This window comes from Somniosus microcephalus, chromosome 8, assembly GCF_052327205.1.
Source record: "Somniosus microcephalus isolate GS21.2 chromosome 8, FLI_Smic_1.0, whole genome shotgun sequence".
NCBI classification, from domain to species: domain Eukaryota; kingdom Metazoa; phylum Chordata; class Chondrichthyes; order Squaliformes; family Somniosidae; genus Somniosus; species Somniosus microcephalus.
The window spans coordinates 75,783,022-75,801,180 of NC_140994.1; the positions used below are offsets into that span (position 1 = coordinate 75,783,022).

The following is an 18,159-nucleotide window of genomic DNA, read 5'->3' on the forward strand; positions in this document are numbered from 1 at the left end:
CTTATCTGTTCAGGGAGCCACCCATTAGTTGTTTAATGGTCCACCATCATTCATGACTGGATGTGACGGGACTGTATCCAGTGCACTCAGCCATTTCTTCATATCACACGAAGTGAATTGAATTGGCTGAAGGCTGGAATCTGTGATGGCGGGGACCTCAACAGAGCTTTGTCCTAATCCGTTGGTTGTGGGATCGCTTAGCTCTGTCCATAATATGCTGCTTCTGCTTTTAAGCATGCATGTAGCCCTGTGTCAAAGTTTCACCAGGTTGGCACCTCATTTTCAGGTACACTCCTCACTGACCAGAACTGGTCATCTGGCTTGATGGCAATGGAGAAATGAGGGATATGCTGGGCCATGAGGTTACAGATTTTGGTGGAATACAATTGTACTGCTGTTGATGGCCCACAGCGCCTCATGGATACCCAGTTTTAAGCTGCTAGATCTGTTCTTAATCTATCCCATTTAACATGTTGGTAGTGCCACATGATACAATGGAGGGTGTCCTCTGTGTGAAAATGAGACTTGGTTTCCACAAGGATTGTACGGAGGTGATTCTTACTAACACTGTCATGCATCTGCGACAGGTAGATGGATAAGGATGATGTCAAGTAAGATATTCCCTCCGATGATAGGTCATTGACCTGAAACATTGGGCTGGATTTTGTCATTGGGGGCGGGCTGGGGGCGTGTCAGGTGGTCTGCGTGTCCGGACCCCGCATCCGATGTGAGGCGGGACAAATGAGCGATTTTGCCCTAATTGGGCACTTAATTTCCAACGTGTGGGAACCCCTGGCCCAATGAGTATTTTGATGCTGAAACTCGCCTCCGATGACGTCCTCTATGCAGCTGCATTTAAGGCCTGCAAGCAGCCTTGGTTCTTTTTCAGCCTTTCAACTTTAGCATTATACTTCTGAGGGATTCATGCTGCAACCATGTCTAGCACCAGACCAAAGTGTGCACCCCGATTCGATGAGAACTCCCTCCAAGCTCTGGTGGAGGGAGCAAGAGCGAATAAGGAAGTGCTGTTTCCTTCTTCAGGGAGGAAAAAGCCTCCACAACAGACCAAAGCTCTGTGGCTGCAAGTGGCACAGGAGGTGAATGCCATTTCAATGTGCAGCAGAACCTGGCTGCAATGCAGAAAGAGGTTTCATGACCTTCTCCGCACAGGAAAAGTGAGTACTCCATCCCCATGACCCTCAATATGATCCCCATCACCTCTCATTACCAGCACTTTGCTTTGTCAACCTCCTCCTCCACATCCCAATTGACCCTTACATCCCTGCATCCTTAACCATTCCTCTCTCTGTATGTTCGCATTCACTTAACTATTCGACTATGCAGCTCTCACACTCGCTATCACTGTGATGCAATGACAACAACTTACAACACATAGGGAGGGCCCTTGGTCTTGGCACCTCACTCCATCTTTGTGTCCTTCTAAGCATCTAAGCTATGGATTCTCTACACTCACTCCCTCATTCTCACTCAAACTCCACTTGTGACCCTCATTGCAGGAAAAGAGAGCCCACAATAAGAGGGAAAGGGCGAAGGCAGGAGGAGGGCCACCCTCAGTAGCCCAGCTCACCACTGCAGAGGAGGCGGCCCTGGAGATCGTGGGAGTCAAGGAGGATGCGCAAGTGGGGGACAGACAGACGGACGCATCAGAGCAAGCTGGTGACAGAATAGTTTTTCATCTCTCTCACTGATGTTGCATGAGTGACTGATCTTGATTCTAATGCTCTAACAGATTGACTTATGATCATCTGCAATATTCAATGTGCATGCAACGTTTATCTCACATGTCTAACTCTTTCCTTTACTCCCCCACAGGACCATCGACAGTCACCCTCCCCACTGTCCAGGAGGAGCAGCCTGAGCCTCCAGACTCCTCAGAGGAAGCTGCAACCTCTGAGGGCGCAGCGTCAGCAGAATTAAGTGCACCCAACACCTTCGGGAGATAGAGTAGTGTTGTCACCTGGTGTATCACAGCTCACAAGTGAGCATCAGCAGATGATGGAGACAGGGACAGCAGTGGAGAGTCCTCGTTGGAGGGTGCAGGACTCTGCCAGCTCAGCTCAGCTGCATGTTGACCCTGTGCCTCCGGGTCCATCCAGAAGGAGAGCGGTGCTGGAACTCCAGGAACAGGTGCAGGAGTCTCCGGCAGGTTTTGTCTCCAGGGTCGCTGCGAGTGTGGAGTGTGTTGTGCATGTACCTTTAAGGGAATAACTGGTCTCAGACTGCAGTACCGGCAGTGACCACCCCTGTATAAAAGGCCCTAGCAGGCTTCTGTAGTTTCAGTTTCCAGGCTGTCTCCGTTCAGTAAAGACTTGTTATAATCAACTCCTGCAGTCCGTGTCTCAATTATACACGGACATAATACTGGCGACGAGTAAGAAACAAACTTACCTGCAACTCGGCAGCACCTCAGACGACGTTATTGAAGGTCGAAGCCAGAAGAAAGAAAAAAAAAATAATCCAAAGAAACTCGAGAAACGGGCGTCGACCGTGGGCAACCACCCTCCAAATCATCGAATTGAAAAGTGCAGGAGAGACTGTCGAGAGGCAGGCTTGGTCTCCAGCCTGTGATTTCCCAGCTAATCGGGCTGGTGGCAGGAAGTGCACTGATCCTTCCTGGGCTGCGGCGGGCTAGAGCTCGATCGGGTGGCTCTGCAACGGGGCCGGGCAGCGAGTCGGGAAGCAAAGAGAGAGAGAGGGTGGAGCACACAGGGCGCGGCCGGTGCTTCGCAGCCGGGCAGCGTTCGGACCTAAGAAGAGGGAGGGAAGTGTCCCAGAGGGTCCGCTCCACAACGGGAACGGTTCTTCAATTAACGGAGCAAATATTGAAGCGCGATAGAAAAATAAATATAATCGCCAGCAACAGCATTGGCAGCAGCGGCAGCAGCGGGAAAGCGCGGGAGGCGCCATCTTAACTCGGCGGGGAAGAAGGAAAAGAGCGGGAGGTGCCATTTTGATCCATCAGGGACAAAGGCAAAGCGCGGGAGGCGCCATCTTAGATTTTCAAGATGCCAAAGACTGGCGATATCACTGCCTTCGATAATGCAATAGAAGACTGGACCACGTATGTGGAAAGAGTCGAGGTATATTGCGAGGCAAACGAAATAGCCGATGAGAAAAAGGCATCGGTATTGCTAAATTTAATGGGCGCAAGAACGTACGGCCTATTGCGGGACCTGATTACTCCAGCCAAACCGAAGGCGAAGAGTTTTAACGAAATTGTTGCTATCCTACAGGAACACCTAAATCCTACACCACTGCTGATAGCAGAAAGATTTAAATTCCACAGGAGAAATCAGCATAAAAATGAGAGCAATGCTGATTACCTTACGGAACTATGCAAGCTATCAAAGCACTGCCAGTTTGGAGCAGGACTGGCAGATACCCTACAGGACAAATTTGTCTGTGGACTCCTGAGTGAAGGAACTCAGAAGAGGTTACTCTCAGAGAAAGAGCTGACGCTAGATAAGGCTTTCAGCGTGGCAGTATCGTACGAAGCAGCAGCAAGGGGAGCTGCGGAAATACAACAAAAGCCACAGGAATACGGCACCCACGAAATGACACGGGGATTTGCAAAATGTTATCGCTGCGGCAGAACAAACCATGACCAGAAGGACTGCTGGTCCAAGGACAAAATATGCAGGCAATGCGGAAAGATGGGACACATTGCACGAGCTTGCAGGTCTGGGAAGAAGACCAATGACAACAAAAAGGCTACTAAGGAACCGTACAGGAAAGTACAAAAGATGACGGACAGTAGTTCCGAAGACCAGATGAGCGATAGTGAATCCGGGAACAAGAGACTAAGCTGTCTCAAACTTCACAACGTAATCGCAAAAGAGGATCACCGAACCATTTGGGTCACCCTCACGATAGCAGGGTCCCAAGTCAAAATGGAATTGGATACTGGATCAGCTCTAACCGTCATGAATCGACGAGACTACGAGCGGCTATTCTCACACATACCCTTGAGAGAGACATCCATTGTCTTGAAGACGTATACAGGGCAAAAAGTATACCCCAAAGGAAAAATAAGGGTGCCTGTCGAATACAACGGCAAGAAAATACGGAAATTGTATCTCTACATTCTGCAAGATGGTGGACCACCGTTATTGGGACGTGAATGGATCAGAAAGATAAGTTTAGACTGGCACTCCATTCAGGCACTGACGGCGGCTGGTAAAAAGGATGACGACGTCACTCCTGGACGATTGTCAACAATCTTAGCTGACGCCAAAGAGGTATTTCAACAAGAACTGGGCACTCTTAAAGGCGTAACCGCCTCGATAAAAATAGCAGAGAATGCAATTCCCAAGTTTTTCAAAGCAAGACCGGTACCATATGCAATTCGCCCAGCCGTCGACGCAGAGCTGGAGAATCTGGAGAAGGCAGGCGTGTTATCTAAGGTAGACTGGAGCGAGTGGGCGACACCCATCGTTCCTGTCATGAAGAAAATGTTAAGCAATAAGTCTGAGGAGCCAAGGAAGGTTCGCATCTGTGGGGACTTCAAGGTGATGGTGAACCCAGTCCTTCACACAGTACAATATCCTCTTCCAAGGATAGAAGATATCTTCGCCTCACTATCTCGAGGGAAGCGTTTTACAAAAATTGACCTAGCACAAGCATATTTGCAGATGGAGGTTGAAGAATCCTCCAGGAAGTATCTCACGATAAACACTCACAAAGGTCTTTACCAGTATAATCGACTGGTATTCGGAGTAGCATCAGCTCCGGCGATACGGCAAAGAGCGATGGAACAAGTCCTGCAAGGGATTCCGGGGACTCAGTGTTACTTGGACGACATCCTAGTGACAGGTGAAGATGACAGTGAACACCTTGCCAACCTAGAGCAGGTGCTCACTAGACTACGTGAACATGGGCTACGAGCCAATCGCCCTAAGTGCGAGTTTTTTAAGAAACAGATATCGTATTGTGGCCACGTGATTGATGAAGAGGGGTTGCATAAGTCCCCTGACAAAACTGAAGTGGTAGTTAAGGCTCCAGCACCTGAAAATGTGTCACAACTGAGGTCATTCCTCGGATTGGTGAATTACTACCATAAGTTTTTGCCGAATTTGTCCACAATTCTGCATCCACTGAACGCCCTACTACGAACGGGAGTAGCATGGAAATGGAGCGATGAATGTAAGCGGGCCTTTCAGAAGAGTAAGGACCTAATCACTTCAAGAGAAGTATTGGCTCACTGCAACCCATCACTACCGATAAGACTGGCGTGTGATGCGTCTCCCTACGGTGTTGGGGCGGTACTGTCACATAAATTACTTGATGGTTCAGAGAGGCCGATAGCTTTTGCGTCACGCTCGTTAACTTCAGCTGAGCGTAACTACGCCCAGATTGACAGAGAGGCCCTCAGCCTGGTGTGGGGGGTGAAGAAGTTCAATCACTACCTGCACGGTCAGAAATTTACTCTACTAACTGATCATCAACCTCTCGTCTCCATTTTCAACCCTCAGAAGGGCGTACTGATAATGACGGCACAACGGCTACAGAGGTGGTCCCTTTTCCTAGGGGCAGACCAATATGACATCGAGTACAAAGGAACTAAACAGCATGGGAATGCTGATGGATTGTCACGCCTACCGTTGCCAACGGTGGAAGAAGAACTGGCAGTGGATCCAGTGGAGTTATTCCACTCGACTATAGTCGAATGTCTCCCTGTGACGAATGCAAACATAGAAAAGGAAACACGAAATGACCCGACACTCTCCTGGGTCTATGATTTAACGGTGAAGGGATGGCCAGCACATGGCGAACCACTGCTGCCAGCATTCTCGCCGAGAAGAGAACAGCTGTCAGTGTGCAGAGGAACCTTGATGTGTGGATCCAGAGTAGTAATTCCACCCAAATTGAAGGATAGAGTGCTCAATGAGCTTCATGAAGGTCATCTGGGAGGGGTAAAAATGAAGAACTTAGCCAGAGCGTTTGTGTGGTGGCCGGGAATCGATAGAGAAATCGAAGAGATGACCAAGAGCTGTACAGGATGCCAGAAGGTCCAAAACGCCCCACCACAAGCCCCGCTACATCCATGGGAGTGTCCCTCATCTCCATGGCAAAGGGTGCACATTGATTTTGCTGGTCCCTTTATGGACTCGATGTTTTTAATTGCGGTGGATGCACATTCAAAGTGGCCAGAGGTAATAAAAATGTCCTCAACCACCACAGAATAAACTATCACAGTCTTACAAACCATATTCGCCAGGAATGGGCTGCCTGAACAGATTTGCTCTGACAATGGACCACAGTTTGTGTCTGAAGAGTTCCGGAGGTTCTTAAAGAACAATGGTGTTAAGCATTACACATCCGCCCCATATCATCCAGCCACTAATGGATTGGCCGAGAGGTTTGTTCAAACATTCAAGAAGGCTATCAAGGCAATGTGTAATGAAGATATACCCCTACAACACAAGGTGGATAACTTCTTGTTTGCCTACCGGAATGCGACACATGCGGTTACCAACCAAACTCCAGCCATGATGTTCTTCAATCGAAGACTACGATGCCACTTGGATTTGGTTAAGCCAAGCGTCAGAAGAGATGTGGAGAACAGGCAGTTTCAGAATATGAATGAAAGGCCGACCAGGAGTTTTAAGATAGGTCAACCAGTTTTGGCCTGGGACTACCGCACAGAGAAATGGCAGCCAGGAACGATCTGTACACGGCAAGGACCTCTAATGTATACCGTGAATGTTGGAGAGAGCATTGTAAGACGCCATGCTGACCAGATTCTAGAGTCACTGGAAAACGTCAACTCCACATCACGATCTGATACACCTGGCGATGAAACCGAAGTAGCAATTGCATCTACCGCAGAATCGGTGATGTTGGAAGCAGACGAACCAAACAACGACATTGATCCCGACTCAACCTTGCCAGAAGAACCTGATATCCCAAAGAGGTGTTATCCAGACAGAATCAGGAAGCCTCCTCAAAGACTGAACTAATTGCTTAACTTCAACCAATGTATCTAGCAACTGTAATTGTAATTAGTTATTATTTAGTTGTTAAATGAATGTTATGTACTGTTTATCTAAAAGGGGAGGAATTGTTGTGTATGTACCTTTAAGGGAATAACTGGTCTCAGACTGCAGTACCGGCAGTGACCACCCCTGTATAAAAGGCCCTAGCAGGCTTCTGTAGTTTGTTTCCAGGTTGTCTCCGTTCAGTAAAGACTTGTTATAATCAACTCCTGCAGTCCGTGTCTCAATTATACACGGACATAATAGAGTGAATGGAGGAGTCTATTGCTAACATGAGCAGAGCCTTTTTGGAGACATTGGCGCATGAACGCATCACCACGGAAAGGATGGCAAACTCAGTTGGAAGGCTGGCTACCGTAGAGGAGAGGATGGCTACGGTAGAGGAGGGGATGGCCACGGCCATGGAGGAGCTTAGTCGCCAGGGTCTTGAAAACATGGTCATTGTTCAGAATAGACTGACATCTCTTGAGGAGCGATGGTCAGTTATTGAGCAGAGAAATCAGACCTTCATGGGAGTCCTCTGGAGTAGGACTTCCAGTGCAGAAATGGGTCCTCATGGCCCCCCTGAAGTGCAGGAAGGTGTTGTCAAGCCACTTGCTTGCTCTGAAGTGGGGCTGACCCATGAGAGGGATGTTGGTGGCAGAGAACAAGGAAGTGGGGGCTCCTCTCCAAGCATCACACAACCATGTCACTGCAGAGCCCTCATTCAGAGCCCCACCAGAGTCCTCACCCAACTGAGATCGGCGTCTCAACCCCTGCACAGTCGCAGGAGCAGTAGACTGTTGCCGAGCCCTCACAGGCTCGCAACCCCAGAGGACACCCGCCAAAGGTGTTGAGGCAGGAGCAGCAAGAAAGTGAACAAGGGGCTCCACATCTACTGAAGCCACAGGGGAAGCACCACGTAGGAGCACACATAAGTGGAAGATAAAGCACAAGTAGTCACAAGGGTAGTCACTTGGATGTTCTGTTGTGTTTATTTTTGAAAAGCCATCTGTGAATTTGTGCTAAAAAAAACTTGATCGCAAACTGTTGAAGTTGTGGCCTGTATTTCGCAAATGGGACTACCACATTGAGGGCTTAGGGTGACTTGCAATTGTTAGTATGGTGGTCAGAGTGATAGGAATCCGCATGTTCTTGGCCATTGTCGATGCTCTGGTAAGAAGGTGCGAGGCAAAAGTGTTTGATTGGGCAGGCTAAGCAAATCTGGCGAAGATGAGTGCGTCCCTTGCACCCCAGGCAGCAATCTGCTCACGTGCTGCTGCCGCTGGTTGATATGCCTCCACAAGCTGTTCGTTGTCGCTCTCTTCCTCCCCCTCCTTCTCCTCTTCCTCCTCCTCATCATCCTTATCTGAGGAGACTATGCGATGAACCACTTGTACCTCAGGCATCTGCAAGCCACGATGCTGTGCCATGTTGTGAAGTGCACAGCAGACCACGACGATTCTGGAGATCCTGGCTGCTGAGTACTACAGGGATCCGCCTGATCTATCAAGGCATCTGAATCGCATCTTCAGCAAGCCAATGGTTTGCTCGATCATGGATCTGTTGGAAATGCGGCTGGAGTTGTAGCGCTCCTCAGCTTCGTTGGATGGCCTCCTCAATGGCATCATTAGCCACGTCTTCAGGGAATAGCCCCTGTCTCCAAGTAGCCATCCAAAAAGTTGGTCTGGCGGACTGAAGAGCGGAAGCACAGTAGACTGGCGCAGGATGAAGGAGTCATGGCAATTGCCAGGGTACTTGGCACAAACATGCAAAATGTCCTTCTTGTGGTCACACACCAGTTGCACATTGAGGGAGTGAAAGCTCTTGCGGTTGACAAAAATACTTGGATTTTGAGGGGATGCCTTAAGGGCCATATGTGTGCAGTCAACGACGCCCTGCGCCCTTGGAAAGCTTGACAGATTAGCAAATCCAACCGCACATGCGGTTACACTTGCTTGATCCTTGGAGAAGTTGATGTAATTGAGCGCGATGGCAAAGAGGGCATTGGTTACCTGCGTGATGCAAGTGTGTGTGGCCACCTGGGAGCTGCTGCAGATGTCTGCTGTTGATCTCTGAAATGAGCCTGAAGCAAAAAAGTTGAGTGCAGTGGTGACTTTGATGGCCACTGGTAAGGGGTGTCCACCTGCTCCTCTGGGTTCCAGGTGTTGCTGCAGCATTGCGCAGATGTCACCCACTACCTCTCACGAAAGTCTGAGCCTCCTTTGGCACTGCTGCTCAGTCATGTTGAGGTAGCTCATCCTCTGTGTGTAAACACTGTTTTGGGGGTATCTCCTGCGGCTATGTGCTTCCATGCGCTGGCGCCTTCTGGCCTGTGCAGCTTCAGGTGGGTGAGCAGCAGCTTGGCGCTCCTGTTGTTGCTCCTGCTGTTGTTCCAGGTGCTGCTGCCGCGGCGGCTGGTCTTCGTCCAAATCAGATGTCCAGGAGGAAAGGAAATAAATGGTTCCCATGCTGCAGGTATATACCTCAGTTGAGGAAGCGCTCAGTCAAGGTGGGGAGAGGGGTTTCCCAGGAGGTCACACTGGAGATGGACCTCAGCCTCAAAACTTCCACAATGCTTCCTCCAAGTAGTGTTCAACATTGAAGAGTACTGATTCATCAGCTGAGGGAGGGCGGTAGATGGTAATCAGCAAGAGGTTTCCTTTCCCAAGTATGACCTGAAGCCATAAGACTTCATGGGGTCCGGAATAAATGTTGAGGACTTGCACGGCCACTCCCACCCAACTGTATACCACTGTGCCACCACCTCTGTTGGGTCTGACCTGCCTCTACTACAATCACCAGCTTCTCCTCCTCACTCATGTTCTACATACACCCAAAGCAAATTGACTAACTAAATTCTCTGGGGTAGATGTATTGTGCTGGTGCTTAGAAATGGGGGATTGGGTGATAGAGTGCCGAGAGGTGCTGGCTTCTTGGGCACCATTGGTACCTGCACCTTGTCCTTTGGAAATACCTACAGCAGAAAAAGAGCATCACATCCCCTCAAACAGAGCTTACGGGGGAAAATGTGGTTGCTTTGCGCCTCCCGTTAGGTGCTAATGGGGTGCAAAGCAACTAGCGTCCGGGCATGGCACCTCTAATGCATCCCGTGAAATTCAGCAGGAGGTTAGCAGCGGCAGTAGTGCCCCACAGTGCTGCGCCTCCGGCGATGACGTCATCGCCATATGCAGCGCCCTTTCGTGCCCCGGCCGCAAACTTGGCTCACACCCCCTGACCTACCGCCGAAAGCTATGTCCGACAGGGTCAGGGGGGGGTTCTTGAGGCCGGGGCGGCGATAATTAAAGGGCAAATGCCGGGCGGCCATTTTTTTTGGGGCCGCCTGCCCGCACCTGCCCCCTCTGGCCTTCTGCTGCAGGGTGCCGGCCGTGATCCATCAGCTCGGCACTCATCTTGGTGGCCCAGCAGTGCCCCAGTGCGTGCTGCGCTAGGCCCCTCCCCTTTAATCAGGGGAGGGAGGCGTGCACGGAGCTCCTGCACATAGCGCTACGATATTCCATGGGAGCGCACCAAGAGGGAGGGGGAGCGCTTCCAGTAGCGCCCCGCCTCCTGCTTGGGGTGCTACCATTGAATTTCGAGCACGGGGGTGCTTACTTTTTCGGTGTGCTAATAGTAGCGCCCCGGCGAAGTTAGCACCTCAAAGGGGGCACGAGCCAATTTTCCCCCCTACACAGCTAAGGGTGTGTATCATGATGCTTTGCTGTAATGCTGTAATGTGTGAGATAGTAAGTCGAGGGAGAACAACAAGAAGAGGACAGTATTAGCCCTATGTTTCAGGACTGTCTTCAGTTTCATCCTGGCCTACTCTCCATCTATGAATTAAGACTCCTGGGGGGAGAAATTCAGTATCGCCCCGTTTGGGGCATGATTATCGGCCGTGCGCAAAGTTTAGCACCTGGCGCTAATTATTGCCTCCGACTGCAAACTTGGCTTTTATCGCCCCGGAGGTGATTGGAGCACTAAATCAGGCGCTTCACACCTGTCTTACAGCGCAAAGGCCAAGGAGCGAGGTGCTACCTCAGAGCGCTGGCGAAGCTCATGTGATGTCAGTCAGCAATGGAACACAGACACACTGGCGCCGGCCAGTTCTTAAAGGGGAGGGTTGATCTTGCTCTCCATCCACACCCTGCTCATTGCAGCCTTGAATCTCGGCCTGGAGAGACTTGCACATCAAATCTGCTGGAAAGAACAATGGAGAGGCCCAGGGAAAGAGCTCAGAGTGCAGCCCCCACAGTCTCTGCTAAATTGATACAAGGGCAAATCAAAATGAACCTGCAAAGTGCTGCTCAGTACCCAAAACTCCTTCACACAGCGTTGAATCTCTCCAGAAGTCTCTCTCTCTCTCTCTCTCAGAATGCGTGGTGCAAAAATGTCACCAACAAAAAAATGCAGGAAGTGGCCGCCTTTAAATAGCACTCACCCAGTCCCTTCCTGACTGCAAAACGTTCCCCTCAACCTGTCGTTGCTAGTGGCAGGCAGTAAGGCAGGGGGCGCCACTCAATATCCAGTCCGGGGCGCTACTGGGGCGTTGCGCACTCGACTGATGTCACGGTCTGCCAGCGCAGGAGATTGTGACGGTAGTGTTTAGCACCGCCGCAAAATGTCTAGTTAATTTCTTGAGCGGCGCAAACATCGCCGCGCACAGGCGCCAGTTGCTTTGCGCCCCATTAGCGCCCTCTTAAGGTGCTTACGCACGGCGCAAACCAACTGAATTTGTCCTCCCTGGAGCTTAAAATAGCCTGTTAAAATTGACTGTGGGGCATAAAATTCGATGGTCCTTATCCCAAATGATTCTACTCCCTCCCATTATGTACTGACTTGCAAGGAGAGAAATAGTGTTGAGATGATGAACGTTTCAAAAATAAATATATTGACAGCTAAATGCCCACCAAGAATTCCAGCTTGTGTGCAAATGAACAAACATTCAGGTAGGTTGTGTGTTAAGGTTGCTTCATGTGTTCACATTTCCAAATAGTCAGCTCCATTTTGAAATATCTGTAATAATGTTTGCCTGTCAGCATCTGCAAATAGAAAAGATACATTGCCCTGGAATTTGCGGTCAGCGGCGAAGCAACAACGATCGCCGCTGACTTCAAAGAAGGCTGCCCACAAAGATCTCATGATCTCTGTGGTGAAAACTTAAGCTTATTCGATGTTAAATTGAACGTAGCGCTGTCAATAAGGGGATCCTAATGTAGAGCAGCAGTGTTGTCATCAAGCTGTCTAAGCAGCCAATCAGATTGAAAAGTTCTCACAGGCAGCAAACCAAGAAATAAAAAGCATGAATTATCAATTCATTTTTAAAAACTTTTACAAAGAGCAAAATAAAGATTGGGACATGTACTTGGGTTAAGGTAAAAGCTGAAATATCATAAACAAACTTTAAAAAAAAATTAAAATATTTTTATTATTTAAAATGCGTAGGGGCCGCAAATTACGGACCAATGTTTTTAAAATGCTCAGGCGATCACCACCAGTTTTCACCTCCTTGCAGCTTATCAAAAAAAACTGTTTGGGCATTTTACCCATTATTGTTCATCCTCCACCACACAACTTTGTTCAGCTGCATAAAAGCATTCACTTATCTTCTACTTCTCAGGTCTGATGAAGGGTCTAACACAAAATGTTAACTTTTCTTTTCTTTTAAGGGATGCTGGTGGACCAGCTCTTTATTTCAAGCATTTTCTTTTAATTTAAAATTTCCAGCATTTGTAGTTTCTTTCTTTTTATTGATAATAAAGCCTGGCCTGCTGTGTAAAGCCTGAAACAAACTGTATTGTGAAAGCTTGGCATACAGCGCCAGTCAGTGCATAACAGGGCAAGAAGAAATTCTTAATGCCATGCATAATTTACCCATCAAATATGTGTTGGCCTTACCTTGGCAGGCTTCTAGAAGCCATTAGGCTTTCTCCTCATTTGCCTCCAGGCCCTCTGCATTTTTCAAACTGAAATTACTCTGGCAGCAGCCTCCTGCCAAGCCAGCTGTATGTTTTCACAATGGCAAAGGATCCCGAAGAGGCAATCCTCCTTTGCTGCATACCTTCCGTTCGCATTGCCAAAGCTCCATTTGAAAATGGAGCTGCTCTGTCTCTTCACCCAACCATGTTTCGTTGCCTGCCCAGCAACAATGAAGCATCCATTTTAAATAGCAGCTGGGAGCCTTTAAAAGAGACCGTGAGCATCCGGTCGCTGCAAATAACTAATGATGCCAAACTTCATAAATCCTGAAAGGTCAGCCAGGCACAAAAGCAGCAAATACTAAGGTCGTTACTTTTGGATGTCACCCATATCAGAAATTTCAACCTAGTAATGTAACAAATGGAACCTAATTAGCCTAAAGAAGTTTGCAACAAGGCAAAAAAAATAGAATCCAGGTAATGATTTAGGCCCAAGTATCTGTGGGCCAATGATCCTGACCACCTGCCAGAGACCTCAGACACTGACCCTGCGAATCCATAAGAAGACATCTAATTTAAATAGTCTGGACAAGCACCTGGAGAACTAGGGGTGCAGCTCGGTTGCCCAGCTGCCTAAAAAGGCAGCATTGGACGTTACCTCCGAGGGAATGCTGGTGCCCACCCCCCACTAATTACCACAGTATGCCCATCGGCCCTCTTTATGAATCTTCATAGGTCGTACATCTGCTGTTTAACACATTGGTGCTCACTCAGTTCTCACTCAGCAAACTGGCCTTCCAATATTCCACCAGGCTGGGGACAAGGAAGCATCCGCTCTGGGACTCCTGTCTCCCGGCTGCTTGGCGGCGAGGCGGCAGCTCTGTTCTAAACATGGCTCTGTGGAAACTCGTGGGGATGGCTGGCACTCAGTGTATCCAGGTCCTGGCCCAAATTCCAGTTCTTCCATCACATTAACACCATGGTGGGAGAGCAGGAAAAGGGCCGTAGACTTTCAGCTCCATTAACTCCACTTTAGAGCCAATCGAGGTGTTGACAGCAAGTTCTGTTGTCAACTCGATCTTTTAAGTTCATCACGCGTGTAGTGGTGGTTGGCATTAGGTCAATAACCCAAGCTCCAGGTCAGAAAGAGGATCTCGGGGTATGATGGAATGCTATCTTTGTTTGCGGAAATTGGATTTTGCCTGAAGCATGAGGAGGATCATACCTGTGGTAGGTGATCACATATTCTTTTTGATTTGTGCATCACAATGTGCAGAAGGCATATATCAAAATAGTGCCAGAACTAGAGATGGCATCATGGTGAACCTGCAACATGACTGGAGCTGTGGCAACTCTTATTTACAATAAACTGTTCAGCTTCTTTTTTTTTAACACCGAGGGTTCTCTGTTTCTGCTTCAGAACAAAGTCAGGTTTCATGGTGAGCAGTTAACTCGTAGTGGATATGTGCTCAGAGTAAGGTATCTTGTAAACTGCAGCTGCAAACAGCATTTACTCCAGCTGCACCACGACTACATTTGATGCCACATGATTGGAGGTCTTGCTGTGTAGATGTACTGAATGAGGGTGGCCTTATTTGGAGCTGGAGGCCACCCTCCACAAAATGTTCAGGTCCAAGCTGCATGGAGGGAGGCCACTGGCTGAATCGTTGCAATCACACAGATCCTTGGTGCAAACGTGAAAGCTGACTGCTGGTAGAGGAAGCTAAAGGTAGCTGTACAACTCAGTTTTTCTCGAATTTCTTGTGGGGCGCCATCAACCATGGCACAAACTAAGTTGGGAATTTGCACACTCTCTGGAAGTTACCATTTGAAGCATTATAGCCAACTCTTGCCCCTTTGCACACATCTTTTCGCTGTGCCAAAGCATGCAAGGTTAGGGGCTTCATCTTCTGACCCCTTGCCCACCACTTGTGAGGTGCCATGCCACAGGGTGGACCTTGGAAAGTCGCCCTCAACAGCTAAAACTCTTTCTAATGATAAAGAGAAAGAGAACTGAATAAATAATAGCCGAGTGTGGAAAGCACATGATACTAGATTCTCAAAGGGGCAGTGTCCCAGAATAACCTTTCCCCCCCTGGAAATGAGAAATTACCTGGTCTGTACGTGATGATTGATGGATGAAGAAAATAGAATAAAAAGCACAGAAAGAATGGTAGCCCAGGAGATTCAAGCCCTTAACTCCTCACATAGGTGAAAGGAGTGCAACATAAAATATAAGACATAAATGTCAATAAACTACAAAATAGGGAAATTTGCAAGACAATAAAAGAAGCCCATCGTATTGCTTTAGAAAAGGCTCCATCGGATAAAAATAAACACATGTCTGTATGCACTGCACTTAAATCATCTGGAATGGTACAGGCAGCAGTGCTTCAGCATTAGAGATAAGTAGCACCTCAACAAGGAGGAAAGAAAAAATCACAGTTTAATAAACTCACTGCAGTCGATGAAGAACCAAGGCAACAATTTGAAACATCAAGAAATCACAACTTAACACTGAAGTTAAAAACTTTTAAAATCATGAAGTACACTTACACCCACATAGATGCATTAAAGGTGAAGCAATTCAATTTTAAATGTTAGCATGAATGAGTTCACTTTAAAGGGTATCTGGTACATATACGCTTATTCATGGTTCTTACAAAATAAAACCGTGATAAAACTAATAAAAGGCAAAAATATGCAAAGACACTGACACAATCAGTTAATTTTGAGAGGATCCTCGCTGGACATGAGCACAGATCAGAGATGGGGCTATAACAGTATACGGCCTCACAAAGTTACCCCCATCGTGTACAACACAGCATAACCCCTTTATCTAAAGAAAAACTTTTGTTGTAGGACAATGAATGCAACTTACATCTCTGTCGAGTACTCGGCCAGTACTGTTCAAATATAGTCTTTGATTGACAGCGTCCAGAAGCACCCAGTAGTCATTGTTGCCTTTCAGCGATAAGGCGATAGTAGGCCTTGAGCCACCCGCATGACCTGTAATCTGCAAGTTGTCCACCAGAAGTGTTCCTGTTGTACACAATGAAATTTTAAAAACAAGTGATAAAAATAGAATTGAAGGAAATAAGATTAATGAATGATTTGCTTCTTCTCTGTATCATAGGGTAAGTGACAACTACGCAACAGTTGATGAAAACTTATTGGAGGGGCAAAGTTATTTTTGAGTTAGTGCTCCTGGCATGGAGCCTCACACAGCAGGAAGGCAGATCAAACAAATCATTAAAATTAACAAGTGGAAAACTGGGAGGGGTGTGAATCAGATGTAATAACCTCCATGCCCGATTGTCTGGTCTGCCCTCTGTCAAGCAAGGTTCCACAGCTGGAATCCCAACTTGGGAAATTTACCACCGTACCTATTATTGATATTATTGTACTTCCAGATTAAAAAAAAATCAAAGCAAGTGGATGGCATCACATTCATATAATCTCAACGATAACTTAAACTTCTTGGTAGAAACAGCCAGCTTGCTTGGGCTCAAGAACAAATTTTAAATATTGTATATTAGGACTATGTAGTGTCAGCTGTGGCTCAGTTGGTAGCACACTCGCCTCTGAGTCAGACAGTTGTGGGTTCAAGTCCCACTCCAGGGAGTTGCGTACATAAAGCGTGGCTGACACTCCAGTGCAGTGCTGAGGGAGTGTTGCACTGTCAGAGGTGCCGTCTTTCAGGTGAGACGTTAAACCGAGGCCCCGTCTGCTCTCCCAGGTGGACATGAAAGATCCCATGGCACTATTTCAAAGAAGAGCAGGGGAGTTATCCCTGGTATTCTGGCCAATATTTATCCCTCAACCAACATAACAAAAACAGATTTTCTGGTCATTATCACATTGCTGTTGATGGGAGCTTGCTGTGCGCAAATTGGCTGCCGTGTTTCCCACATTACAACAGCGACTCCACTCCAAAAAGTACTTCATTGGCTGTAAAGCGCTTTGAGACGTCCGGTGGTCATGAAAGGCGCTATATAAATGCAAGTCTTTCTTTCTATTTATATTAAATAGTGCTAAATGTTCCTGACAATTGAGGCTGTGTCTCAAAATTGTAAAATGTACCTTTCAAAAAAATAACATCAACATAATTGCTAAATTTCACACCATTTCAAAATGCTTAAATTAGTTTCAATGCTGCATTGAGTATTAATAAACCTATGTATGTAAAAGCAAATTTTATGGCCCTGTCATTTTCTTCCACCCTTTCCACCAACAGTTGGAAGTTGAATACATCCTAAAAGTGCAATACAGGTACACTATCCCTTATCACAGAATCACAACAGTGCAGATAGAGGCCATTTCGGCCCATCGAGCCTGCACCAACACATATCCCACCCAATCCCCGTAACCCCTACACCAACACATATCCCACCCTATCCCTGTAACCCCACGTATTTAATCCCCCTAACACTAAGGGTCAATTTATCATAGCCAATCAACCTAACCCACACATCTTTGGACTGTGGGAGGAAACCGGAGCACCCGGAGAAAGCCCACGCAAACACGGGGAGAATATGCAAACTCCACACAGTCACCCGAGGCCGGATTCGAACCCGGGTCCCTGGCGCTGTGAGGCAACAATGCTAACCACTATGCCACCGTGCTGCCCTGGGACCAGCTGAGTTTCGGTTTTCGGAATTTTTTGAATTTCAGAAGGTATCATTATAAGACTGGGAAATTTGTATTTAATATAAATTTTAAAAGTTCAGGCTACCTCTTGCGACTGTTCCGTGTCTCATTCCCCTTCCTGCTTCTCTGGAAAGCCGGATATCGGCTGACTCCTAAGCTGGCCTGCAAATCAGGTCAGGGGTCGGGTGGGGGAGAAAAGAATATCGGACGGGCCGCGGTTCTGTTCGGGTCGGGGGGAGAAAAGAATATCGGACGGGCCGCTGTATTGTTGGGTTCACTCTTCCGGTACCTCCTTCACACTGCCCGGCTCGGCCTGCAATCTCCTACCCAGGAGGGAACTCTGTGACCCTCTGCCCTGCTCAGCGTAAGTCGTGCGCCACTCTGGTCATGTCGTGCGCACGACTTACGCTGAACGAAAAAACTTTCGGTTTTTAGAGGTTTTCGGTTTTCGGAAGTTCGGATAAAGGATAGTCTACCTGTATATCTAAATGACATAAATCGACAAAATCTGTAATGGGTCAATTACCCTTGAGAGGATTCACTTGTAAAACTAGTGTATTGTAATGCAACATCTCATGCAGAGCAAGAAGTGATGA

General features: G+C 47.7%; 1 protein-coding gene across 9 annotated transcripts in view; it reads right to left on the reverse strand.

Moving 5' to 3' along the window:
• Positions 1 to 18,159, reverse strand: part of pcdh15b (protocadherin-related 15b) — a 1,235,959-nt gene that overhangs the window by 829,057 nt on the left and 388,743 nt on the right. For all 9 annotated transcript variants that reach the window (XM_085994900.1, XM_085994899.1, XM_085994896.1 and 6 more), the window contains one exon: positions 15,795 to 15,955. In XM_085994900.1, coding sequence (XP_085851026.1) covers positions 15,795 to 15,955 — 161 coding nt within the window. The remainder of the gene's footprint in view (positions 1 to 15,794; positions 15,956 to 18,159) is intronic.